Source organism: Sabethes cyaneus, chromosome 2 (genome assembly GCF_943734655.1).
Source record: "Sabethes cyaneus chromosome 2, idSabCyanKW18_F2, whole genome shotgun sequence".
Lineage (NCBI taxonomy): Eukaryota > Metazoa > Arthropoda > Insecta > Diptera > Culicidae > Sabethes > Sabethes cyaneus.
In genome coordinates this window covers 133,856,209-133,883,610 of record NC_071354.1, presented here as the reverse complement: position 1 = coordinate 133,883,610, position 27,402 = coordinate 133,856,209, and the positions used below count along the sequence as shown (strand labels likewise).

At 37.1% G+C, this 27,402-nt stretch overlaps 2 protein-coding genes across 6 annotated transcripts in view; one reads left to right on the top strand and one right to left on the bottom strand.

Annotated features, from left to right (window-relative positions):
• Positions 1–9,484, top strand: part of LOC128738569 (dual specificity protein kinase splA) — an 87,925-nt gene extending 78,441 nt beyond the window's left edge. For 2 of the 3 annotated variants that reach the window (XM_053833814.1, XM_053833812.1), the window contains 8 exons: positions 1,803–1,903; positions 1,961–2,063; positions 2,118–2,236; positions 2,394–2,525; positions 2,624–2,723; positions 3,451–3,795; positions 5,756–5,916; positions 7,270–9,484. In XM_053833814.1, coding sequence (XP_053689789.1) covers positions 1,803–1,903; positions 1,961–2,063; positions 2,118–2,236; positions 2,394–2,525; positions 2,624–2,723; positions 3,451–3,795; positions 5,756–5,916; positions 7,270–7,377 — 1,169 coding nt within the window. In that variant the 3' untranslated portion in view covers positions 7,378–9,484. The remainder of the gene's footprint in view (positions 1–1,802; positions 1,904–1,960; positions 2,064–2,117; positions 2,237–2,393; positions 2,526–2,623; positions 2,724–3,450; positions 3,796–5,755; positions 5,917–7,269) is intronic. The other variant, XM_053833813.1, reaches the window with a different exon arrangement.
• A 12,066-nt stretch (positions 9,485–21,550) lies between these two features.
• On the bottom strand, positions 21,551–26,544 carry LOC128733524 (melanotransferrin). Of its 3 annotated transcripts, XM_053827173.1 has the most exons (7): positions 26,395–26,544; positions 24,535–24,965; positions 24,346–24,479; positions 23,528–24,287; positions 22,627–23,465; positions 22,290–22,444; positions 21,555–21,637 (listed from the first exon to the last, which is right to left on the bottom strand). In XM_053827173.1, exons 1-7 carry the CDS (start codon positions 26,444–26,446, stop codon positions 21,627–21,629), a joined length of 2,382 nt encoding a protein of 793 aa, XP_053683148.1. In that variant the 5' UTR covers positions 26,447–26,544; the 3' UTR covers positions 21,555–21,626. The 3 variants fall into 3 exon arrangements, with proteins under 3 accessions (XP_053683147.1, XP_053683149.1, XP_053683148.1); XM_053827172.1 differs by having other exon boundaries at positions 21,551–22,444; XM_053827174.1 differs by lacking the exon at positions 26,395–26,544 and adding an exon at positions 25,566–25,718 and having other exon boundaries at positions 21,551–22,444.
• Positions 26,545–27,402: the final 858 nt, after the last annotated feature.

Sequence of the window (27,402 nt, the reverse complement as noted above, 5' to 3'; positions counted from 1 at the left end):
TTTTTGCATAGCCAGCACTACAATTTTGCTATGTATCCATGGTTTACCCATAACAAAAACTATTAAATGAACTGATGAGGAAGAAAAACTTCTCTTTTTCTTTCTATTATTTAATTATTATTCTGAGAGATTTGTTTTTGCCTGTTACTTGTAGGCTTTATCAGTTTCACAGCTCGATACAGCCGCCATTGAAGATGCGGGCAAATCGGATACGAAATACAAATCTGAACAAGAAAGTAGAAGTTCAAACAATGTAATGATCAAAAAGGGGATAAAAAAAATTAAATTAGTTAAATATAATTTAAGGGCCTGGTCCGATAATGGCTCTCTTAGGCTATCGCGAAATTTGTTAGTTTATTAGTTGGCTTTTATATCCCGAACTCTAACCGGCTGGTGAGGGCATGAGCTGACTCTAATTATATGATAGCGTACCAAAGTTTTTGTCAGGAGTGGCTTTCTGACGAAAAAATCCTCAACCAAATTGGAAGTCGTACTAGCTCTCACTACCATTAGGGCTAGTAAGACAAAGGCAGAAGCACGCCGATCACATATTTCAAAAATGTATGAAATATTATGTCATGTAGTTAGCATTAGCAGTTCCTACAATTTTCAATCTGCATAACTGCTTTTTTTGTATGCCAGAAGCGCATTGGGTTAAAAGGCCACTGCGACAGTCTGACAGTCATAACTGCCTCCTACCAAAGATTTTAAAGATTAAATATGATTTTCGCGCTCTAAAACTAAAACTGAATTTTATTTAATTTTAATTCATTTGACTTCTTGAATCAATTTAAATGGGTTATAACAATAAAATAACCAAAGGATATTTTAGATTTTATTCAAATTAATGATGGCGTTTTTTTACATCTACCCTGTAAATATTATTAAAAATATCATTTGACTATTTAATTTCTATTGATGTTATATGATATGTTTATGCATACATTCCTTCAAACTTTGATTTTTTATGAAAGATTTTATCAATAATGCAGTACAGTAGACTCTCGGAAAAGTTAATCGATTGGGGAATGGGTCGATTAACTTTTCCGAAAAATTAACTTTTCCGAGTAGTCCTAAAAATCAGTGAAAATGATAAATACCAAAGCGAAAAATGCATTTCGGGACATAAGGTACACATTTTTATTGTAATGGAAAGAAAAATGTAGCAAGATCTTTATGAAATAACACTTAGTTCCTTTAAGTAAGTTTAAAATAGTCGGTTACACTAGCTTACTTTTGTTTTTTCGTAGTCTGCGACTACGTTCTGATAATGTTCGCGCTTATTTTTAGTTCCTTGCTATTCCTTCTTTTGCATTTAAAATTCAATCTGAGCTGGCGCTTTTCCAGTATGTTATCAATAATCCTGAAGTAACTATGTGCCCGTATTGAGCTATTGTTGCAACTGTCCGGTACAAGAATTTAATTTAATCGCAGTTATGATGCGACTCTGTATGAAACTGTGAAACAAACCGAAATAAACCGAAAAATGCGAAATAAAGATAGAATGAAAACACACGTGTGTGGACGAACGTTTGGACAACCAATAAATTCGAACTCTCAGAAAAGTTAAGGCAAAAATTAACTTTTTAGAGCGTTGCATGGGAGCTGATATTCGCCTAACTTTTCTGAACAATTAACTTTTCAGAGAGTTAACTTTTCCGAGAGTCTACTGTACTTTCATTATCTTTATGGTTTATAGTTTTCAGAATGCTTGAAGTCACATATTTTAATAATAATAATGTGTTCTAGAATACCATAGGGTGTGAGCAAGATTACATCGCGCTGTTTATTTTTTCTTCCAGGAACCAGTCGTGTTGCCAGGAGATCGTCTGTGAATACTGTTAAACCACCACCGCCAGTGCGCCGAAGCTCCAGTGTTACTCCAAATCCCAATCTAGGGACTGTATGTAGCACGCACATTCAAAATGTAAATTTTTTAACAAATTTGACTTTATTGTAGAGTTCTCCAAATCTTGTCCAGCAGAGTATTGTGTATACCTCATCAGAAAGCTTGCCGCCCCCACCTGCATATTTGCTTGATAGTAATGCTGGACATTCTCCGGGTATGTATCTTTCCTATTTAAGTAGATTGTAATTATCATAATAATCATGCATAGTTCCAGGAAACGTAGCGGGCACGGTAAAAGCTCTGAATGAAATCCGACATAAACCTGCTAGTCCCAGTGTTTTGCGACGTATCCCTCATAATATGCCGAATCAACAACAGTCATCAACCGTAAGTTGCACTATGTTCATGATTCATTTCAGCCCTTCCACTCTATCGCAGTCGCAAATAAAATCAAACGTTATTTTATTTTTATTCCTGGTTTTATATTTTGTCTACCTCTTCGCAATTGGCCTGTCGTGTCGTGACTATTATCTACAATAACCAGCTGCAGCATCCTATCAATGTATTAAGTAGCACGCTTATACCTGAATCCAGTACTGCACTGCCTTACACATCACAATTTTCTCCACCAAATTCTGCTTCATATTCCACAACTAGTGGTGGTAGCCCTAACATGGTACGATTTTTTTCGCCACTATTCTAAAGATCTATAATTTTTAACCTGGACTGGACGTTTTCTTTCTTATTCTATGTGATTTTCAATCTGCGCAACAGTCAGCGAATCGAACTTCGAAGTCAGTACATCATCAACAAGGCATTTATGCACAGCCAAAACAGATTACGAGCATGTCCAGTTTTCGTGCAACAAGCCCAGGTAAATACAGTTATTAGTTAGAATTACTGCTATAAAGTATCCATTTACCGATAAGATTCTAGACTCCCGATTAGATTAGATTCTACTTTTCAGTATTGCACAAAAATCATTCCCAGCTAATTTTCAAGCTACCACGATTACGTAAAATCTGTAATATTGGTAATACAAACATCGTTTTTGATTCAATAGGTTGTTAAATGAACCTTCGTATATCAGCTTAGATTGATCATATTTGACACACTCTTCGTTGTTACGTCTCGAACTTTTTCAGACTTGCAATAACCTCAAATATAGCTATGGATTCGGATAGATTATTAAATTTTCTATAGAAGTTTATGGCTTCCGTTACAAATTAGGTGCAAAATGCTTCACTGAAGAGTAACACTACGTGGTGACATTCAACGAAAACACAACTTGTCACTTTTTGAACTTTCTCCCAAATTGAATTATTACTCAATCGGATAACTAATTTGAAAGATAAGAGACTTAGTTTTACTATTTGTTTATCGTTGGGAGCGCTTAATGTGGAGTAAGTGAAATTAGGACATCCATTGAAAATGGTAAAACAAAAATTAATTCAAAAGTTGGATATTACCTATATATTATATTTTCTACTCATTACGAAACAACATTTTTTGAGATGATATCTGAAAAGCAAATGACCTTTAACATGGTAAATGTATTTAAACATTTTTTTCTTTTTCAAATTTCTTTTTTACTATCCAAGGGCCACAAAAACAAAATAGTGGATTACTAGCGCAATTAAATGCTCGAATTAATCCTGGTAAAACTCAGCAGCAGTCATCCCCCCAACACTACCAATCGCAGCAGCAACAACAGTCCTACACTTATACAACGGCGCCTTCGAATGAATCGTTATTTCAAAGAAATCAAGCGGAGCAGCGTGGTACTCCCAATATTGCAAATCAGCAGCAACCACAAGCATCATCTCTGGGGATCTATTCATCAGCTCAGCATAGCCAAGTTCAACATCAGCAACAAACTTCGCATTACCACTATCACCAACAGCAACACCATTCTACATCCAAGAGCAGTGGCAATCAAAGAGACGGTAAAAATGTTATTTATTCACCTGCTATATCTCAAACCCAGCAGCAACAACACCACCATGCTCAGCAACTGCAGCATAATTCTCAACAGTACCAGCAAACGAAGTCCCAGTACCTATATCAACAAACGCAGCCACAGCAATCCTTTGCAACTCAAAATATTTACGTATCTACGAATCCATTCGCAACAGCAAGCCCTGTTCATTCTAGCTATTCCCCTTCATCCTTTGGTAAATCGCCTCGGGATAGTCGTCACGTTGCTGGCAGCAATGATAGTTCCACCCAAAGCGTAAACAGCCGATCAAGTAATTGCAAAACAAGTGCTACGAATCGTGCAGCATTATCTTCTGGATTTTTGTGTATTAGTTTGCTTTGTTTCGATTTTGTTATTTTGGCGTGCAGTTGTTATCGGACACAGTATATTAAATTATACCTTTTTATGTTTGTTGTGTTGTTAGATAGTTGCTCGAATTAGAAATTAAACAGATATATGCGTTGGAATTGAACTATATGTTGTGATTAGCTAACATTTTGACATGTGCTGCTATTCATGGCATCTCGGTGTTGGGATTTGAGCCGAACGAAGTTGAAAATAACCAATTATAGAAGTTTGAATGTAGAGGCAGTACTACGTTGCACTACATTTATATTGAAACCGAATTTGTGTTGCATTCCAACGGTAGATCTCATATGAATGATGACCAAGTAAAAGATACTTTTGAACATGATGCAGAAAACTCCTCGAAAAATGAATTGTTTTCTATATGTACTTTTTGCGTTAGCAATAATTTCACTTTTTAGTAGAATTTTTTTGTTTCACTAATTTTATGATTCTAATGGACGACTAATTGAAATTATATAACAGTTAACCGAAATTATATAACAGTTATGTGAAATTATATAACAGTTCTCCGAAAACCATTTCTCCAAAAACTGCCTCCCCGAAGGATATATCCCCAGAATAGTGAATATACCCGAAAATTATTTTACCGGATGTACCAATTCCTCGAGTAAAATTCATGAATGAGAAAATCGCGAATTTCCATTATATCGCAATCTTTTTTGCTCTTCTCCAAAGTTTCTTTCGTAGTTATTTTCTATTAGGACAAAAAAACCTGTGTATATTTAACAAATTTTCCGCAGTGCACGGAATTGTCGTAAAAACGAAAAAGACCTTTTTCTCTTATTAACATATTGCTGAACATATTTCAGATATCGTAAAAGCGAACTATAAAAATGCTGAAAAAATTGGGTATTTGGAAATAAACCCCACGTGCTTTCAATTTGAGTATTCAAATAGTTTGTTGAAGGAAGATTGCCGGGAAATTGATTTCTTTGTTACCTTTCGGGGCGGTAAATTCAGGGAAATGATTTTCTGGAAGTTCATTCGGAGAAATGGGTTTCGGAAAAGTTGTGCATTTGGAAAAATTCGAGAAAATATGTATTTACACATTTGTGCATTTGCGAAATATTCGAGGAAGTGGGTTTGAAAGTATTTGTTTCGAAAGTATTGCATGTTAGACATAATCAATCTGTACAAGTCATGTACGAATGAAACTAAATTAAAATACACCGAACCATACAAATACCGCTGGCGAAAGTCTTGTTTTTGAAATGATAACTCATATCGTTCTAAGTGAACTCTGAAATCGAAAAGATTTCGTCTTTTTTGAAAAATAATAGCTTTTATTACAGCTTGAAAAGCTCACTATCGTTTACTTTTAAATTATTTTTTGTTTTGGTCACCGCTGATTTAAATCTCACCAATCAACCCAGAAACTATCATTGGTTTTATCGCATTTATCGAGTGCATGTTGTACAGCAGCGCTTTAGTGTCAACTTAAATTCATCCAGAAACTACAAATATTTAATACCTATGTGCTGAGTGTGTGCTTAAATTTTTTTGTTAGCTTAATATATAAATCCTTTCGTAAATTTAAAGTAAATTATTCATTTCTACAGATTATCAAAACCGTACTAATAGTGGCAATGCTAGCAACACCAGTAATGTACTTGCAAAAACAAGTGCCGGTTTTCTGGAAAACCTAAATGCAAGACTGGCCGAACAGAGACTCTCTGGAAAAGCGTTTGCGGTGCGAAATCTCATCAACAGTAAAGCATTGGTAAGCATCTTACAAACTCATGTCAAATTCTACTATGTTCAACTATTGGAGGTACTTAATAAAGAAACCAATTTCTTTTATTTCTCCTATCATTGCGTTTATTTGTGTTGATTAAGGATGATGAGCATTGTCACAAATATTATCAAAATGTCTAATCTGCCGTACAATTATTAGTCAGCTCCACAGCTTTTAATATCAAGCTTGGGTGTTGATTGAGATTCTTCTATTTATAAGGTGAGGTGTGAGTTTTTATAGCTTTGTTTCGAATTTAATCAAATAACAGCTAAAAGTACATTGTGCCTAATACGCTGCAGTGCACGGATGCTGCTTGGATCCAATCTTACTAATACCCTCAAAATGTCTGTTTTTTTATTGTCACCATTAATGCGTTTGATATTTCATCATTCAAATAACAGAGAAAATCAACCAGCCGATCTGTCTGGATGGTTATTTCCCTTTTTGATTTAATATATGTAAAACCTTTATTCCGAATACTTTTTAACTTCATATATTAAAACACATTAATTGAATACCTGTATTAAAAAAGAGTACATTATATAACATTTTGTGAGTCATTCTCATTTTGTTATTTAGTATTCGGTGCAGAATTAGTTCATCAACGAAATATTCTTTTTTTAGAGACATGTGTTACATGTATTTTCCGAAACCCAATTTCCTAATCCAATTTCTAATCACTTTCATTTGCCAATTTGAACTAATCCAATTTCAAGACTTTTACCTGCATTTGAAAGATGTTGAAGTCTAGTTGAATATTAGTGAATTTTTGCTAATTGTCAACCTATTCCGGGTGAATAACACCAATTATCTAAAATTTCGAGTTTGATTGAGCAAGGCACCTGATGGTCATTGATCGAAATGGTTACTTCTGCCTAAAAGGTGGTTCAGTCAAACGAAATGAGCTGTGGCACTAGTTAAGCTAGTCGAATTAATTCGTACGACACTGGATAGGTCAAAACCTCGCGTCAGAATAGCGGGTGAGACATCAACGAAGAGCGGAGGAGAGGATGCAGGTGTTTGGATTTTGACTTTTTCGATTTTTTTGTCTTGTTTTAGAATTGGATATTCTAGCTTGTTTTGATTATAGCTTATTCTCAAATTTTGTTTTCAAATGTTTAATGGTTAAATTTTACTATTTTACTTCTACTTCGACGATGATATCGGCTAGTATGCAATTATTTTCGAAAAGTTGTAGCTCTCGTTAACTTTTGGTGCCATTTCAAAATTTTCGTTATTTTCAAAACTAACCTAACATTTTACATACAATTTTTAGATGTGCGAAGATTTGCCAAAATAATGTTAAACTTTTCATCTAACCGATTATTTTTATTATAGCCGGATCCCCGCATTTGCCATGAATCACTTATGGATCAAATCAAACGGGGTGCGACACTGAAGCGAAATCGAACAATCAACGATCGAAGTGCACCGAAAATTCATTAGAAGGGAGTCTACGAAAATTGAAGCCAAATAATCCCTAGTTTCTTTAAGTTGAGGTGAATATGTAAATGTTCCATGTGCTCGTTGGTTGAGTATATCTCAAACCGATAATGTTTTAGCCTTCGGTTACTGAGAACTAAATTACGTACAGATTTAACGAAAGTCAGCAAAGAAATTGTAAAAACATGGAAAAATACATTTTGCGCTAGACGATAAAATGATCGAGACGATATCTATGCATATTAAGTTCCAACTTCTAAAAATAATGACTAACGAAAAGAAGGCATGTCAGTAAAATGACAAAGTTACATATTTAAAATGTTATCTATTTACTAATATGTATTTAACAACTTGGTTTAATATTTATAAACGTATTAGCTAGAGATGCAGGATAGGATATCATGTCAAAGAGAAAACAAAAAGGTTGAATGTAGCCTTTACACGAGCCAATTTTGCAAGTAGGTATCACTTGGATACAAAAGCTACTGTTTCTAGATAAGCATCTCCTTCAAACAGTTGTACATGCATAAAATGCTTTTATTTTAGCAATCTGTCCTTGATCAAGGACAATTTTACAATAACAATGCATATATACATATTATACTCCTGTAATTCATACCAAAGGAACTTTTATTTCATTTTTCACTAAACTTTTGAACAAACTAATGTTTTAGCATTGAAATAACAGAACTGATTCGAAAAATATCATTTTCTCTCTGCGAAACGCAAAGCACTGAACCAACAAAGCTAAAACCACTCTTATAGGAGTCGTTAAAACATTATCAACAAGGTAAGAAGCAAAAACTATATCAATTATTATCAACTATGGTACTGAAGATATACATGAACCTGTAAATAATCTGCATAAACAGGTGATTTTACCTTCTTGAACGATATCTTTAGATCTCCTAGAATGATGATAAAAAAGGAGATGAAAACATTAAATGTCGTCCATTAACTTTTAGGAGAACACATAATACAAACGTATGCATTATCGCATTGAAAGCTCAACCGGGAAGCTCTATAATAAATTCCTAACTTTGTCGATATTGTGCGAAGAGAAGGACGCAAAAAGGCTGATTTTTTGCAATTCAATTTATTTATCATTCAGTTGTACTTGAGCTCCTTTCGTATAAAACGTGAGAAGATAAAATTTTTGTTTCAAACTTTATTCAAAAATTCCTACGCCGCATCACCCCATGCGTTATTAATCGACCTTCTTTTCCTCATCAAGGAATGTTCTGGGATAAAAAATCTTACTTTTACTACCTGTTCTTATAATTAATAAGATCGAAGTGTGAAAGTGGAAAAGAATTCGTACCGTTGTTTTTTTATTTTGACTATCTATCACGTAATGCGTCTTCCACGTTGCACAACAAAATTTCAAACAAGTTTTCCAAATGTCGACACACAATTCTTTCTTTCTTGACTCCTAATTTACTCATCAATAGAGGCTAAATTTACTACAAGCAGAACGTTAAGTTTTCTACCAATTAGTTATTTAATCAATATTTATTATCAAACTATAAAAACAAGCGGAGTTTGCACTACTCTACTTTGATGGAATCTCGAATAGCACATTGAACTAAGTACATATTACTAAAGCCAAAAGCTTTATTTTTGCTTCTCTTGTATAACTATTATGATGCGAATAATGTATATAAGTATTAAGCTACCGACTAGGTTTATTCCCGGGGTAATTTATTCAGTCTATAGTAAATCAGCTTTCTTTTAGCATCTTAACGGAATCTGAACTGTAATTCCCAAAGACAAGGAAAAAAATACAAAATTCAAACAAACAGCAAATAAAACAATAACTACTAGATAGGTGAGCCGTACGTGAAACTTTACGAAATATTAAACACTACTAAGGCATCACCACGAATAATGATTAGGTTACGCGGCTGGTAGAAATATCACATATACACATATATATTTTTATACAAAACACGAACATTATTAGTACGAGCGTTTTTTTCTGTTTTTTCGGGTAGTAACAATAGTAACGACTATCGGTGAAATTATAATGTTCAATTTAACTATACACTATGAACGGTAACATTATCATGAAAATATATCGCTGTAATCTAAAACAAATATACTGAATACAAATGGGTAAATCAATATAATAAGACTGATTTTGTGATTCCGAAAAAATCTGCTTTTAAACTTGAGGTTTAATGACACTTTAGTCATTACGTACAGATTTTTAAGACTGTATTCGAAAATAATTAGACTCACTAATTTGTATTGCCCAAGCAACAATGTGAGTATTATTGTACTCTTATGGCGGTCTTCAAGACCAATATTGGTCTTAAATGCCACAATAAGATTGTATTAAAACCCAAATTGTTACTTGGGTGTTTTTCACACGGTAGTGAGAAAAAAGGATTGAAATTTTGAAAAGTATAGTAGAGAGTATTTTACATCGGCAGAGCTTCATCAAAGTTGATTGAGCAGTTACCTGCCGGTGGAAGCATAACTGTCCCATATTACATTTTGTCATTTTCGACTTTTTATTGTCTAACGTTATAATTCGATGTGTATTTTTAAAAAATGAATCAAAAATATGGTGTTTATACTAGAAAAACTCGAAAAAATTTAAAGACAATTTATCCCACTGAAAAAATGGACGCATATTTGTCTCACTGTATATCATTCCATTTAAAATGTTTAGAAGTTGTATGTATACAAAATTGATTGAAGTTTTTCAACATTTTCTCAAAAAGGGACAAATGATAATTTTCAAAAATAAATAATTTTAGAAAAATTAGTTTTTCTACTTTGAGTGCGATTTTCTCATTTTTGTGTTGTAGGTTGTAGCAAAAATTGCGAAAGCTTCTGTTTATCTTGTCTTAAGCAAAAAAAAAAACAATTACCCGATCTGAACTATCACGTGCAGTTACATAATTGAGAAGGTACCGACCGGACTCACAGAACATTCGCCAGGACTCGTGGAAGAAAGTTGTAGGTTGTGGAAGAAGTGGCTCACATAACCGTTCTGCATTGTGATGAATGATGATCTAAAAATTAAAAAAGGAGAAAATTTATCCAATTTAATGCTACTATGTATATTCTATTCACGACAGATGTTCGAAAACAGACACTGAGGAAGCCTGCAAGTCGTAGGCGAAATACGTATCTGTCGTGAATAAAATATACATAGTAGAATAAAATTGGATAAGTTTTCTCCTTTTTTAATTTTTAGGTTTCGGATTCTACTAAAACGCTCCAAAAACTTCAGTCAATGAATGATGATACCTACAGTATGCCGTTCGTCACAAAAGCGGTTTTTACGCTTCTTTTTGTTGCCATACTAAAAAACTACAAGGTATACAGCCCTAAGGGTTGTACGAAAGGGTGACGTAGGACTGTATCAGATCATTAGATCAAAGACTAAAGTAAACTGCATTTCTGGCATGTGTATGTTTATGAGAATCTGTGAGTGCCATTGTTTAAGGGGGCATAGTACTTTTTACACCATAATTTTTGACTTATTTCAAATATTTTTTTCTCGATAACGCGAAATGCGAATTGATTCAGGTTTTTTTGCATTCTAAACATTGCATTTTATAGTAATACTAGCTGAGTGCCCGATCTTACTCGGGGAGCCTTTGGCTTACAGCCATTTGTACATCGGTATTGTAACCGAAATGTTTATAATGCAAAAATACAACGCTGTCCCTCTTTCGGACGTTCCTCACCATTCGTCAGCTCCCCCTCTTTTGCCAACCCAGCCACCTGCACATTTGTTTTCTTTACGGAAATCCCTATAAAGAAAGAAAAACAAAGCCATTTTTCCTATTTGCACCTTTCGCTTTTAACAATGGCCACCCCACCCATAGGAAATGAATAGTTTTGTTATTGTACTTTTCTAAACACAGCTTTTTGTTTATTTATTAGTTTAGTATTACATGCTATCCTAATAAAAAAGTAGAAGGTGCAAATGCAACAGTGTTTCTTCCATGGATACAACAAACCTGTCATTCCTTTTATCTCACTTCAAGACAAAATTTGTTTGTAAACATTTGTTTTTAGTGTCACCACCAGAAGCAAGTATGCACAAATTATTGGCTGAGCCCACTCTGGAGCATGCCACATAAAGTTTACCATGGGAAAAACATGATGCTCTCAGATAAACTCCACGCTGTTTGAATGATTGCCCTGTGACTCAAACAGAGTCGGACAACAACAATTAGCACTAATGATCGAACACTATTTATACAGGTCACTTAGATTCGGTGCATAATCACACTTGACAAATCTACAGCTTTGCAGTTTAGTGTTTCGTATTCAGATTTTTTCTATTGTACGGTTAAATTGTTACAGTCATATAGGCGTTACTCCCCCTTCTCGTCAGCAACCTCCGGTCATCAGCTCCTCCTTTTGTCCTACCGTCACTTATGGGAGAACCGTCTAAACATTTCGGTCCCCCTATTGTCAACCCCCTCAGTGCTGATTCCCTTATGTCAAGAAACATGTGTGCCAAGTTTGATGAAGAACGGTAAAGGCGTTTCGGAGTAATGGCCTCCCCCTATTAGGGACCCTCCCGCACCTATTAGGGAACCTCCCCCTCCCTTTTATTGACCCCCCAGTGCTGATTCTCTTATGTCATGGAACATGTGTGCCAAGTTTGATGAAAAAGGGTCAAATCGTTTCGGAGTTACGGCCTCCCCCGCCTATTAGGGACCCCCCACCTATTAGGGAACCTCCTCCCTTTTTGTAGACCGCCCAGTGCTGATTCTCTTATGTCAAGGAACATGTGTGCCAAGTTTGATGAAGAACGGTAGAGGTATTTCTGAGTTAAGGGCTTCCCCCCTGTTATGAACCCCTCCCCTCTTTTGTCAACCCCATGTTTCAATAACGTTACTTTAACCCTCTAACGGGTAAGACCGTCTGTAGACGGCCTTCGCTTTTAGAGCTTCCGAGCCACATACGAAATTTGTCTTGAATTGGCAAAATGAGAAATATGTTCAGAACAGATTTCCTGACATGTTAATACTAATATCGCAACATTCTGACTATGCGTTCAGAAGTTATCATCTTTCAAAAACAAGAATTCCGAAAAATTCCGAAAAAAAATTATAGTGTGATTATTCCCTTTTTTACGTTTGAAGAAAAAGGACATCTAGAACAAAATGTTCGATCTCAAATTTTTGCTATGAGTAATTTACATGCTTTTTTCAATTTTGTGATATATTTGAACTGAAAAAATATTTGGGTACAGCGTTAGGCAAACTAAAAAGAGAAATTGGACTATTTCATACCTAGCGGACCTCCAGATAAATATTTTCCCATGAAAATCAACACTCGAGCTTCTTTTGAGTGTACTTTCATGATAAAGTAATTATTTGCTCAATCGCATCGTTTTTACGATGTTGCCCGTTAGATGGTTAACTCGCTTGTGGCCTTTAAAAGGGCCATTGGTTACAAATAACATTAAAGCCAAAGCTCGTTCATCGCAAATATGACGTGCCATTCGAATGTCCTCTTTTGACATGAATGACAACAGGTACGTAAGGTAGCGGAGGAGTCTTTTGCTCCTACCTACCACAGGGATGAGGGGTCCCAAACCATCATAAAACCCCCACATGCCAAATTTGGTTCCATTTGCTTGATTAGTTGTAGAGTTATGAGGAAGTTCGTATTTCATTTGTATGGGAGTTGTATGGGTATTGTAGAAGGGGTTCTTAAAGATGGCAAAGGTCCTAAATCTTCATAGAAAAAATTCCTTCCTCCGAAAACCCCAACATGCCAAATTTGGTTCCATTTGCTTAATTAGTTCTCAAGTTATGAGGAAATCTGTGTTTTATTTGTATAGGAGCCCCCCTGTTAAAATACGGATGGATCTCTACACCATAGAAAAAATTCCTGCTTTCTGAAACCGTCACATGTCAAATTTGGTTCCATTTGCTTGATTAGTTCTAGAGTTATGAGGAAATTTGAATTTCATTTGTATGGGAGCCCCCCCCCCCTCTTAGAAGGGGTAGGGGTCTCAGTACGCCATAGAAAAAAATCTAACCTCCAAAAACTCCCACTTGCCAAATTTGGTTTCTTTTGCTTGATTAGTTCTAGAGCTATGAAGAAATTCGTATTTCATTTGTATGGGAGCCCCCCTCTTAGAAAGGGAAGGAGCCTCAGTACTCCATAGAAAAAATCCTGCCTTCTAAAATCCACACATGCCAAATTTAGTTCCATTTGCTTAATTATATCTCGAGTTTTAAGGAAATTTGTGTTTCATTTGCATAGGAGCCCCCCCTCCCCTCTTACGCCCTCCGTAAAAATGCTCTCCTTTCCCCTCCATAAAATTGCTAGTCATTTTACCTAACCAACGACACATAAATTGTTCAGTAGTTTAGTAGTTATAACCATTTGGAATCTTTCATTCATATTTTACACTTCTATTTTCGTTTTCACAAAGTGCTACCCAGTCCCAGTATAGTAAGCAAAGACGTAGTCCTACGTCAAAATAACTCTCCAAACACTCCGCAACTTTGGCCTATCGAGACATTTTGTGGCCATAGATAAACAGACATAACTCTTTGAAGGCAATCTTGAAAAAAAACATCGCTACGCACATTTTGCATACACACTAACACCATCTATGATCGACATTCCCAACCTTCAACAGGATATCCCTCGAACCAGTAAATATTTTATGAATAGCTATTTCCTCCTTTCGTCACGAAAAATGAAAGGTTTTGAGCGCTAATAGCTCCGTGGTTTTCCGATCGATTTTCAATATTCTTACACCAATCGATCGGAAAATCTTCTAAGAATTGACCCAAATGAAGAAAAGTATGGGTTCTTGATGTTGAACTATTGAAAAATTGAAAATAATGAGCCTATCTTTTATCAGAATTCTCGCTTCGTGATTGGTTGAAAGATTCTTTGCGATGATCTAAACCTATACCAATTTGATATCTGTGCTTGGGAAGTAAGCCAAAACAAGTGACCAAGTTTCCTGATTTCAACAAGATTTCTTAACACCGCAGTTAAACCTAGACCATTTTGATGTCCTTGCTTGGGAAGTATGCCAGAAAGAGTGACAAAGCCCCCTCGTACCAACAGATTTCTTACGAACGCGATTAAGCCTAGTCCAATTTGATGTCTGTGTTAGGGAAGTGTGCCAGAAAAAATGACACAAATTCGTTGCCCCAACAGATCGCAAATTGTTTACTGCGAGACGAATAAACCTCGGCGAATTTGATATCTGTGTTGGAAAAATGTGCTACAGCTGTAGTGTTCGGTTATAATACGACTGAATGAAATTAGTCATGAAATGCTGCCAATTGAAATGAAATTAGTCATAATCGATGCTGCCAATTTCAAAAGCAGTTTTTTTGTTTGAAACAAAAATTCGGTTTATGAAAATATATTCGCTGTGTTCAGATTGGCAAAAAGAATGCAGTATAGACATTTTTATAAACACAATCCCGCTTTTGGGCCGAAAAGCTGCTTCCGAAATTGGGCTTTCCGACGAAAAGTCAATGACTGCTAGTTTCCCGTGAATACGCATGCTTACCGTTTCATTAGAAGTGTATTGAAAAGATGTGCTGTTGATAAAATAGGATTGAATTGGTAAAATCCCTTCAACGTGGGGAACCATGGGTAATAAAAACAATCTTTAATTTCAGTAAGGTAGCAGGAAAGCAATAGTTTGTGTTCTTGATTTTGTTAAATTGTTTTCAAATGCACAATCTTTTGAGAATTGAACGTATGCAATGTTACTACTTTGATAAATGTTACATACAACGCATGTAGCATGTATATATGTTGCATATAGCATTTATATATGTTGCATATAGCATTTATATATGTTGCATATAGCATGTATACATGAAGAATCGAATGATTACAAGCATGAATACATGCTACTATCACTACAAAGAGACTTACGTAGTCCTGCGTCACCTATATATGCGGTCGTGTCTTGTACACAACCCCTCTGATTTTTGCATTTTCGAGACGCTTATACCTTCAGAAATGTCATGCCAAAAGGATTTTTTGATATCTGATCTCGTTGAAAACTTACGACAAATATAGTAGAGTCCCATCAAGGTAAGTCCATTGCTGTACGAAACTTTGAACGCGTTTTCCCCGAAATCATGTTTCGTTAGCTGGCGGTACGTGTATCTCAGAATCTAGTGGACCAATTTGGCTGAAATTTTTTTTCAGCATGTAAAAATGAATTATCCAAATTGTTTCGTAGCCGTTTTTTGATACCTCAATTTTTCAATTTTTTATTAGCTCTTAATTGGCGATTTTTTGTGAAAAAACACTTTTCTTTTAGAAAAATTGCCGCCATTTTCGTAGTTTTTCGAATTTTGAAAAACCGCTACGTAACAATTTAGTTATTGACCTTAACCTTCAAAATCATCCTTGAAATCCGTTCTACGATACTCCGTTGGTTCCCGGCACGTACCGCCAGCAAGGAACTATTTTTTTAGTAGGCATTTACGCGCCCACCTGCCACCAGCATAATAATCACTATTCTGATTTGTAAAAAATACAAAATATATCTTCAAATATACCTTAACCAATAACCGAAATACCTCAACACTTAACTATAATTGTAGCATCTGAATTTTTTTACGAAAATCTAGTATTTTTCGGTCTTCCAGAGTAGGGTCCCCCCTTAAATAGCGTCGCTTTGACGAATACAGAGACCACTTTGAACAGTCCCATCGTACTATAGTCAATGTGTTTTATTTTAGAAACCTATCTAGTGTAAGTCGGTACTGGCGTACCAGCACAGAACAGAAGTGGAAGTAGAAATCCAAACTCGTACATGCTACTTGCTACAGATACTAGCGAACCTGGCGGTAACGAGTCACTTTTTTCCACGAAAACACACGAACGCATACGAATGCACACGAAAGCATGTGAAAGCTGCTATGCGATTGGCAGCGAGCGTTCTGCTTATATTGCTGTTATTTGCTTCAGTGCGAAAACCTTCCCAAAGAAAAATAAAAACAAAGAAGACTGTTACCAGTTTTGATCGCCGAATCGTTCGGACTTCCACTTCTGTTCTGTGCTACCAGTGTTCAACCGGCCAACATAGGCTACTCCGTCTAGAGTACTGTTGCAAGATACAAGCAAAAATTTATTCTTTTTACCTCGAGTTTTTTTTCGGCCAAACCCGAACCCGACCTGAACCCGACCTGAACCCGGCGCCTGGTAAAACTGTTAAGCCCGGGTCAGAAAACCCGATACCCGACCATCTCTAGTTCCTTCATCCTGATTTGGATTTTACGGCGAGTGCCAATATATATTGACGGGCAGTGTACAATTAATTTGATAGTTTCCTGACCTATCTTTGGTAGGAATCTTAGTAGTGTAGTATTATTTTTATAAACTACGTGATAGCCATGTCGTTTCAAAATGTTTTTGATCGGGTTGGTTGGTGGCTTTGGGATAGAATCAATATGGTTTAAAAACGTGAGGAAGAAGAATACATTTGATGGTATTAGTAGTGAAAAATCATGAGACGACGTCAAACTACAAAAACAAACCGCGCCGAACAATGGGGTTTTGTTTTTGGAGTTTGACGTTACGCTTAATCGTGATTGGTCGATTTACGATTTCACCCACACCATGACGAAATTTCTTCATGGCACTAACACCATTTTACCAACATTGCCGCACCTGTATATACCACATTGGGATAGAATGGCATGTTCAGTGGCGACTCGTGGGGGTTTAGCTTACCTGTTCAACCAGCGAAAAATACAAATTGATACGCAGCTTTTTTTTATTATCGCATTTCTATATTTTAATCATAAAACCACCATTAGGGGTTTCACGTAGCGCTTGCTATTATTTAAATAACAACGGAATACGACGATTTACTTTACCAGCAAACTCGTCTCTGAATTTAACTACGAACCGAAAACTTTTCGTTCAATTTACCTATTGAACCAAATTCAAGAATAACCACCTTCCTGCGATGCACGCACAAGCCCACACTACACGCACCACAAGCAATATGCGTAAAGTTGTTCAATGCTAAAGATGAACGAGTTAATGAGATAATTTTGCGAATAATGCATGCCAACCGCGCTCCTTCGTACCAACACATTGTTCCTGGTGCTAATCTCTAAAGCAACGTTCAAACGTCGTGTTGAATGTATTGCTCATTAGCTTCGTAACTAAGTAAAATGGAATCAAAGCGCAGGCCATAAGGATATGTGGTAGTAAGTTGTTCAATGCTGAAGATGAACGAGTTAATGAGACAATAATGCGCCCGCACTGTCGAGTAAAAGCTGTTTCAAATTCTCTTTTTATCTCCTTCGTACCAACACATTCCTGGTGCTAATTCAGTATCAAGATTATCAAGAATGAACATCAGGAATAATGTGGTGGTATGCCTATGCATTGAGATCACTAAAGCAACGTTCAAACGTCGTGTTGAACGGTTTGCTCATCAGCTTCGCAACTAAACTAAATTCGTATTGTATATGCGTCGGTGCAAACGAAATCATGAACGAGTGATGAAAACAATTTTGTCGGGTTGGATTTTGTTGACTGTCCTATGAACAGGTTGAACATGCGGACGAGTCGCCACTGGGCATGCTGCATTCTTTCGATATTATCTTTAACTGGCTGTAGTATAGTTACATTTTGCTTATGTTTCGTGCACTCATGTGTAGCCGGATAATCCTATCGACAAACCGTTTATCATATCCATTAAATTTGGCAAAGTTATATATATTTTCTTTTCCGTCATGAAATCTTCTTTCATAGGGGTGACAATGAAGCCTCTAGCCAAGGCTAGTATCACACCTTCAATAGCGATATTGAATAACATACAGGACAGTCCATCCCCTTGCCGCAACCCTCTGCGCGATTCGAAAGGACTCGAGTGTCCCCGAAACGCGCACGTGGCACATCACTCGCTCCAGATTAGCTTTGATCAGCCGCGTCAGTTTTTCCGGAAAACCGTACTCGTGCATTATCTGCCATAGCTGTTCTCGTTCGATTGTATCGTATGCTGCCCTAAAATCCACAAAAATATGATGCTTGGGCACGTTGTACTCTCGACATTTCAGGAGGATTTGTCGGAGAGTAAAAATTTGATCCGTAGTAGCACGAGCCCTCATAAAGCCTGTCTGATACCGCCCTACGAATTCTCTTGCTATTGGGGATAGAAGACGCAACAAAATCTAGGAGAGCACCTTGTAGGCGGCGTTAATCAACGTGATGCCGCGGTAATTACAGCAATCTAGCCGGTCGCCCTTTTTGTAGATGGGACAGATTACACCTTCCATCCACTCCTCCGGTAGTTTCTCCTCCGCCCAAATCCTGGAAATTATCCAATGAAGTGTCGCTGCAAGCGGTTCTTAGCCGTTTTTGTAGAGCTCTGCCGGGAATCGGTCCTTCCCAGCGGCTCTATTATTCTTCAGCTGACGGATTTCTCGCCGAATCTCTTCGAGATCGTGAGCCGGCTCGCTGTTGTCATTTGTAGGCACTCCGATGTTAACTTCCATTGCATCTCCTGCTGCTATATCGCCTTTGAGGTGCTCATCGAAATACTGCTTCCACCTGTCGACCACCTCGCGCTCGTTTGTGATTAGATTATCTTCCTCGTCCCTACACATGTCAAGTTTAGGTGTGTAGCTCTTACGAGTTTGGTTCACTTTCTCGTAAACTCCTCACGATCTCTGTCCTCTTTTTGACGCTTTTTCCTCCTCAGGATCGTGGTCAAATCATTCCGCGCTCGTCGATACTTGGTCAAATTCTCTCTCGTGGATATGCTTAGATAATTTTTCCAAGTTTTTTCCTCTCTATCGCTTGTTGGTATTCCCCGTCAAATCAATCATTTCCTGCACTCGAGGTTTCCACTCCTAGCACCGCGGTTACGGCCTCGTTGACGGCCGAGCGTAACCTACTCCATCCATTTTCGAGGGTCGAAGCAAGCATGAAGCATCCACAGAGGAAGGGAGCTTCATCCAGCATGCGTGCGTACTTCTCGGCAACTGGCGGGTTGTTTAGCTGCCGAATGTTTAGCCGAGGAGGGCGACTTTGTCGCGAGGTATAAACCGTCGATAGTTATGAGCGCACGTGTATTGCTACTAGGTAATGGTCCGAGTCGATCCGCGCCCCGTAGGAACCGTACGTTGATGATGCTCGAGAAAAACGGGCCCTCGATGAGAATATGGTCGATTTGGTTCGTTTCGTTGGTCAGGTGATCTCCAGGTGGCTTTGTGGATATCTTGCACGGTACTTGTACTTGCACGAGGTGCGAATGAAGCCTCTTGTCCAAGAGCAAATTATCCAAAGTCCAGACCAATATCTTGCTTGAAATTTTTTTCCTCAAACGTGAAAAAGATCTGGCTCATACATTCTTGCACTACCGTTATGTATGCTTCGATGTGAATTCAGGATGTTCAGGATCAGGAAATCAGGTATATCTGGTTTTTATGTTAAACAAAGAATTCAATTCATAAGAGATGGTTGTACTCTTTGATAACTATGCTGGCATCTTGATAACTATGAGGGCTTGATAACTATGCGGGCATCAGCTTGGTTTAGTTTCAATAGAAACAAATAATCCCTGGCCTGTTGAATGAGAAACCTCTGTCACTATTTTTCTTAAATTCAGGTAGTCGAATTCGCAAGTACCTTTATAAACTTACTGGCGCGTGTCTGGGAAGCAAAAGTGTGCTAATGTTGCACTGGCTGAGTTCTTGACAGTGATTGATATTTATGCTTATTTCCACGCTCTTAAATGAGTTTATCCATAAATTGGTTGGATTTAGCTAAAACTTGGTTAAAACTACTCAAAATACCCTTAAAGTGTACAAATGCAGCGTCAGTGCCCAGTACGGGTAACATTGACAAACGGTAGCATTGACGGTTAACATTGACCGAAGCTTCCGCGACAGCGAAAGTTTTACCTTTCGGTGCGGTTTTGTAAAGTTTATTTCTCTGACTGTTTCAGGGGCAAGCGCAAACGTTTGCACGTGGAACATAACAAACATTGTACGTCGAACGTGCGATGGGAGTTAGCTTAGTACATGTGTGAGAGGTTTCGCGCGCCAACTGAAACTCTCATAGAACTTAAGTTCCGTTCTACTCTCTCTTTGTTTTTCTCAGCAGCTGTTCTAGTACTTCTTACTACGAGCAATTAAAAGCTGTTATAAATACAGGCGGGAACGCTACGAGCAGGGGGATTCAGATTCAAAATGTAGAAAGTGAGATATTCGTGGAGAAGAAAGTTTAGGAGTTAGTCGTGGGAAAAAGTGCTAAAAGTAATAAGCTAATAGGTTAGGATAAAAGTAATAAAGGTTATGCTACAATAGTACTGCTACTGTTCTGATATTTTTACCCTGCAACCTTATCTAAGATCTATATTTTCGTAGTTTAAATGAGGCTAATATCAACTGAAGAACATCTGTGTATAACCTGCTTCACATGTGTTTTATCCCAGGCAGTAAAGTGAAACCGATATTCTCAAAGTATTAAACACTAACAGTAAGCTACACAAACTCAGATTTTAAGTAGTTTTTCAACCATAAAATTGATAGGGACTTAAAAGTGCGTTATTTGTCACAGAGAATAATTCAGTTAACGGTAGCAGGTATCGAAAATTGGTTGAATTTTTTACCCAAAATTTCAGTTTGTACTCTTTAAGGGCATTTTGAGTACATTCAACCAAGTTTTAGCTAAATCCGACTTACTTACAGGTAGAATCATTAAAGAGTGCATAGTGACTTGACGAAGTTGTGTTATATTCACAAATTTCAAATCGATGGTTACAAACATCTCTAAAAGTCATTGAAGAATGGCTGAATTATAAGCGTGCAAAACGTAGCCATTTTTCGTTACATGTTCATTTCTCGTACTTCTGAAGTGCACCCTAATATAGACAACAAAAATGTACTTTTACGTCAAAATCGAACTCTCAGATTTCGTTTCTATCGGACCTTAGATAGGACTGTGGAACGGATTTTCCGGACTTTATTCGGTCTGATGTCAATTACTAATTTTAAAGCATTTCATAAGTTATATATGTTTAAGGAAAAAAATTCTGTGCTTTCTAGACTGATTCTTCGAGTTCTAAAAAGGCTAATGCTGGCTCATCATGCATGTAGCTTTTTTGAGAGCAAGATTTAGTTCACGGGATCACGGATGTCATCTTATTTATTTGATGCGATTACGAAACTTTATTGTATATTCGTTCTGCATAATTTCTTTTATCCTTAATAAAACTGCAATCCATTTTATCTTGCACGAAGGCTGTGCCCAATTCAATCTGTTGCTGATGGTGGTAATTTGAAAGGAAATCGATAAAATACAGACATGAGTTATCAAGAAAACAGGAATGTCATGCGTCATTCTTCTACAATACATATTGGTTATCACTACTTAGGTGTTAACCTGGACGGAATGTAGTACTTTGTACATATGAGTTTTCGTATTATCTACTGATAGTAGGTCAGATTACTATAAACTATTCGTGCAAACAACTGCATTGATTAAAAATCCGATACAAAGTTTTCGGTAATAAGAGGTAATGTTTTGTTAGAGAAGAGTTGGTCGTCATGACATAACTTTTTATTTAAGTAAGCCATATGGCGTATTTTAAATCAGTGAATGTAAGCTAAAGACGATTTTTATAGTGTTTTTGAACATAATACGACCCAAGAACAAAAATTACAGGTAGATTTTTTTTTTGTTTTTGACATGCGTGTTTTGTTTACAAAACTCAAAATCATCACAAAACATTTAGCAATGCAACTAGGTACTAAAGAAACGAGAGATTCTTTTTGACGGTCAACTCTTCTTAACATAAGACTGAAAAACACTAGGTGTTAATTGAATGCATTCGATGGCCTACATTAATTGTCTAAAAGTTGACACTAGTACTACTGTGGTCACAGTTAATATGCTATATTTTAAAGAACTCGCACCTGCATGACAGTCTGTAATTCGACGTGCTCTCATAAAATCAGGTCCTAGATAAGCATCAAACCAACGCTTATCACCTGGAATTAGGCGCAATTCTCGAGTCGCATCGGAGAATATTAAATCATAGTATGGTGGATTTGAATAAAACAAACTAAAACTGAAACAAAGAAGAAAACACATTTGTGAAAAGGATTGTACTGATAATTTATACATATAAGTGTACTATATATTAATTAGTTAAACATGAAATAGCATTTCTGTTTACTAAAAATTTAAAGCTAAATTTGCCTAACAGCCATGTTAAATGTGACTACTTGTCGTATAGATGTGCAATATTACCTGAATTCATCCGCGTCACGACGACCGTAAAACTGTTGAGCATACGTAAATAAATTGATAAATGCATTCAACTGCGTTGCATTATAACTGCGACCCCCTCGGGTTACGATAGCATTAGCTTTCACCTTTCCAAGATTACACCTCATGTATTCGTTAACTTCAGCACGTGTACCATCTGGACATAAGAGCTCAAAATCGTCTGGAAGTGTGTTTCTAGCCCACCATTCGCGTCGTTTCCCGCCCGTGTTTTCCAGTACAGTCGTGTGCTTGACGAAAGCTACGTGGCCCCCACCTTCTACCAAACATCTAAAAGCACCACTATTGCCATAATAATCTTCAGAAGCATCACGTCTACAATATCGGTAGCTGCTTCCGCGACATAGATCACATAAGTTATCATAAGGCACACCAGTATTATATTCGTTGCTAATCGCTCCAGGCACACACGATTTAGTGAAATATTCTGCTGCAGCACGGATACTGTCACAACCATAAGGACGCATCCATCCATTGGAAATAAGGTATGCCATCGGATAAACCCACCCAGCTGCCGTATTGATACCCGAGTGACAAGTGTATTTTCCTTTCAGATATGTCAATTCAGTATCTGGATCCTCTTCTTTAGCTACTGCTACTACGTAATATTCTGGACGACCTAAATCGTATATTTCCGACATAAAGGGCAGCAAATCATACTTCAAACCACCCGTGTAGACATCGCTGGCATCCAACACAACGACATCGGCCTGTCCAGAATTGACATGTCGCATACAATCTATGTGGGAATGAGCTTTCAGACAAAGCATTTCGGGTTTAATCAGTTGTGCTTTCAATGCAGTCTATGATATAAACTTTAATTAGCACTACATTAAATGAATAAAAAAATAGTGACAAAATTTACCCTCATTTTGATACACTTCTCCATTTCCGCATCGGACGTAACACATAAAGTCATCCGACTTACCGGGCAAGCACGCACACCATAAATCTGATCGAGGGATGCACCGAGGTAATTCTGGAAATTTTGATTATTTTCGTCAATCGGTGCTAAATAACGCGCAGTATCCTGGAACATAAGGTTTAATTGCTTCCCATAACGTCTGGACTCAAATAAATTAAATTTTTCATAAAACTGTGTATCATTATCGTGTTGTTGATCACCGTAATTGTAGCGTTCAGTTGTGGATGACGTAAAAAATCGGCTGTTGTAATAACGGTCATCAGAACGTCCACTGTCAAATCGATTGTTAATATTTACTCGCTCATTATTGTTACGAAAACGGTTATCCGTTTCGTTACCTCGCTTGAATTTGGAAGAATACAAGTTAACGGCTTGAGTGAAAAATTTCTTGTAACGCCGTCGTTCAGCACTAGTTCTGGCTGACGATACAACTAATGCATGCGACTGTACTAAGCCCCAATGGCATTGGCGATATTCTGAAATCGGCTGCCGTGTACCATCTTTACACAGAAGTTCAAACTGATCAGACGAAACCCCGTGGATTAACCCGCTGTCAACCATTTCGTCTACAGTTGTATGTTTAATGAAGGCAACGTCGCCTGCTTCCAATAAGCAACGAAAAGCGCCTTCGAATCCAGCATATGGGTCTTTAGGAGTGCATTTTTCTCCTGGAACTTTTCCTGTACACAAGGAACATAATCTGAAATAATCGATTGCTATTTATAGAACCTTCGTGAATAATATTCTCAATGAATTACTTGTCAGAATTATCTCCAATTGGGTTATATTTGTCTACTAAAGCGTTTACAGCACATGACGGTCCGAAAAAATCTGTTGCTGTTTTAACATGATTATTACAGTCTGTTATTTCCATGCCACCTTCACGTTGGAGCTGTAAAACAAAATTGTTTAATTTCAACATAATCATACTTGCACAAGCAACTCACTGTATAAATCGGAAGAGTCCAACCGGCATGGCTTCCGACCCAAGCAAAGCAAGCCTTTTTGCCCTTCAAATGACGCAAATTTGTCACATCACGAAGGGTATCTTTTTTCAAAACTGCAACCGCATGATATTGTAAAAAACCTCCATCATATCCTTCCTGCATAATTGGAACTAGCGAATGGTGCCGTCCACCAGTGTAAACTTCACCAGCATCCAACGTCATTGCGTGAGCCTTTCCTTCATCAATGAGTCGCATACATTCATCTTGATCGAAACCAAAATGGCAGGACACATTCAAAAAGTAACCTTCGAACAATGCATAATCACGTTCAAGTGCCACCGTAAAGTTTCGACATTTATACACTTCTGCTTCGCTGGTGGCACACCAGATTAGTTCCTGTCCTAGTTCTACATTGTCGAAATTATGTTGGCCTGGGGAAAAAAGGATTTAGGTATTTGGAAATCATTTTTCTAAATTGTTATCGGTTAATAAATAAACAGTAGGCACTTAATGCTGATAAATCTAAGCAATACTCATGTTTTGTTGTCTAGATCAAGGTGAGTTAAACCTCTCTTGACTAAACCTTGGTCTAGATTATAATGTGATCGGGCACTATTTTTTTATAATTGACGGAGGGAACGGTAAAAGAAAGTAATGAAACAAAGATGCTGATTATCTCAGGGGAGACAAGGTGGGAAGGCAAAAAGCGGAAAATTACGAGGCAATGCTTATTAAGTCTGTATAACGTTCCTCTTTACCCAAGCTGGGAGTTATAGTTTCCTTTATATCTATTCCTCGGTAGTTCGAAGGTTCACTGATATCTGCGAGCCACTGGGCCTGGGGAAAAGTTGGGTGCGAATCCGGTTGCCGGCTCCCATTATAGCTTGGTTCGATTTGCGGATCTTCCAGCTTGGGTAAAGAGGAACGTTACGCCAATGGGAAAAAAGCTGAATATCTGTAATTTAAATATTTCATAATTTAAATATTTCATCTAGAGACGAGACGTGTCAACTCGTAGCAGATTTTTAGACCATTTTAGACCAATCGCTGCTTGGTGGAATTGGACTGCTTTGCACGCATGAAACAACAAAAAAAAGGTCACTCAGCAGTGTTATCAAGAAAAACACATTCATTACTTTTTGTAAAACTGATAGGCAACGTGACGTGTCAGATTTCAACCTAGGACATCTCAACTATCGTCGCGTGAACTATGCAAACGCTCTAATGCGTGATTCACAAAGAACGTCCGTCGTGCAGGGGAGTTAGGGGCTTAGAAAAAACGAATACTTTTGAATTTCGGGGACAGCGTACTTTGGACCCCATCAGCAGCTATACACTTCCATTTGATTTTGCTGTGTGAAAATTATGTACTGTAGTAATGGAGTCCAAAATATATTGGTTACCGTGCCGTCTGTAATTCTTACTGGGTTAGGGATATTGGCCCTTTTTAAATGTTAGTCGAGATTTGTATTTGCGCCCAAAAAGAGTTAAGTTGCGAATTCGGTACCTGCCCGCAACTGCAAGAAACCGTGTAAGCTAGTGTCATGTAGAGTGACTATATACAGAGTGGCGACAATGTCAAAATTGGAATGATAATTATCTGTCAGTGTCATTCCAATCGAGCAGACGACCTATCCAACGCGTATGCAGGAAAGAGAAAGAAAAACCTTGGAAAAACCGCATTGCATACATTTGGGATGACTTGTCGCCACTCTGTATATAGTCACTCTAGTGTCATGGTATTTAAAACAAAAGTAAAAATATATCTATCTCTTTCTCATAATTTAGTCAGTAATGCGCGAGTGGAATACTTGCTTAATCGTACCATAAGTTTACAACAAATTAGAACACAAGACATACCGTAAACAAAACCTATTAACAATATCACAAAACTGTACACAATCGGCGGCATATCTCCACAAATGAGTATCACTGCATCAACTATTTACACTACAAAACACGAATTTTCTGTCTATAACACAAGCATCGTAGATCATAGCATAGCACAAGCACACGCCCAACTAACTTGAAAACAGAGATGCCATATTTTTTAAATAAATGTGAAACTACTCCAAAACCGGTGCTAGACTGCTCGAATCGAATATGTAACTTTTGTGATAAGATGTTAACGAAGTTGATAATTGGGTTGTTTAACGGTATATGGGTTTTAATGGCATATGATGCAGATTGGCATAAAAAATCAGAAAACATTAACCATTTGGTTTTTTTTATTGTATAAACGTCAAAAAAAATTTTTTTAATGTTTAATATGTCAGGTCAATATTTAAGACTATATGCCTTCGAAAAACCATTCGCGACATTCACTGCTTGATTGCCTGATAGTTTGTGACAACCTAACATTCAACATCAACTATAGTCCGCCGCGTTTGCGAAAGCTTTTGACATTTCTTGATGTCACAGTGATGAAATCTCGCGTCACTTTTGATTTCGTCCAATGTAACAATTCCACCATATTGAGAAAAACGAGATCGAAGTTCTTCGAATTGAACTTTAAATTGTTTCAAAATGAAATAATTTTCAGTTATTCACTCAACGTGGTTGATGAATAATAACATTCAATATTTAACGGAGATTTTAAAAATCTAATTAAAACTAAGCAGTTTTGGTTTATTATGGAAAAAGTTACATTGGACTGTTTACCATCTCATGCTGTACTTTGGACGGTTTTATTTTTCCAGGCTCTTGCACATAAATTAAGCGAGATCACCGTAAAATACGTGCGTTGCCGTGCTACGCTATTTTCGAGGTTATTTTTCAATATTAGACCGCTTGTTTCACTTAAAATGCATAAATAATGCGAAAAAAAACTTTCACTTGCTAAACGTCCAACGTACAGATTGGGTTTGT

What these genes read in the sequence shown, in the direction of transcription:
- LOC128733524 (XM_053827172.1), bottom strand. Translation starts at nt 26,446, where the DNA reads ATGCCGCCGATTGTGTACAGTTTTGTGATATTGTTAATAGGTTTTGTT. An exon ending in GGACTCTTCCGATTTATACA is followed by an intron (nt 24,480 to 24,534) that starts GTGAGTTGCTTG and finishes TTTGTTTTACAG; the next exon opens with CTCCAACGTGAAGGTGGCAT. An exon ending in ATTGGAGATAATTCTGACAA is followed by an intron (nt 24,288 to 24,345) that starts GTAATTCATTGA and finishes CGATTATTTCAG; the next exon opens with ATTATGTTCCTTGTGTACAG.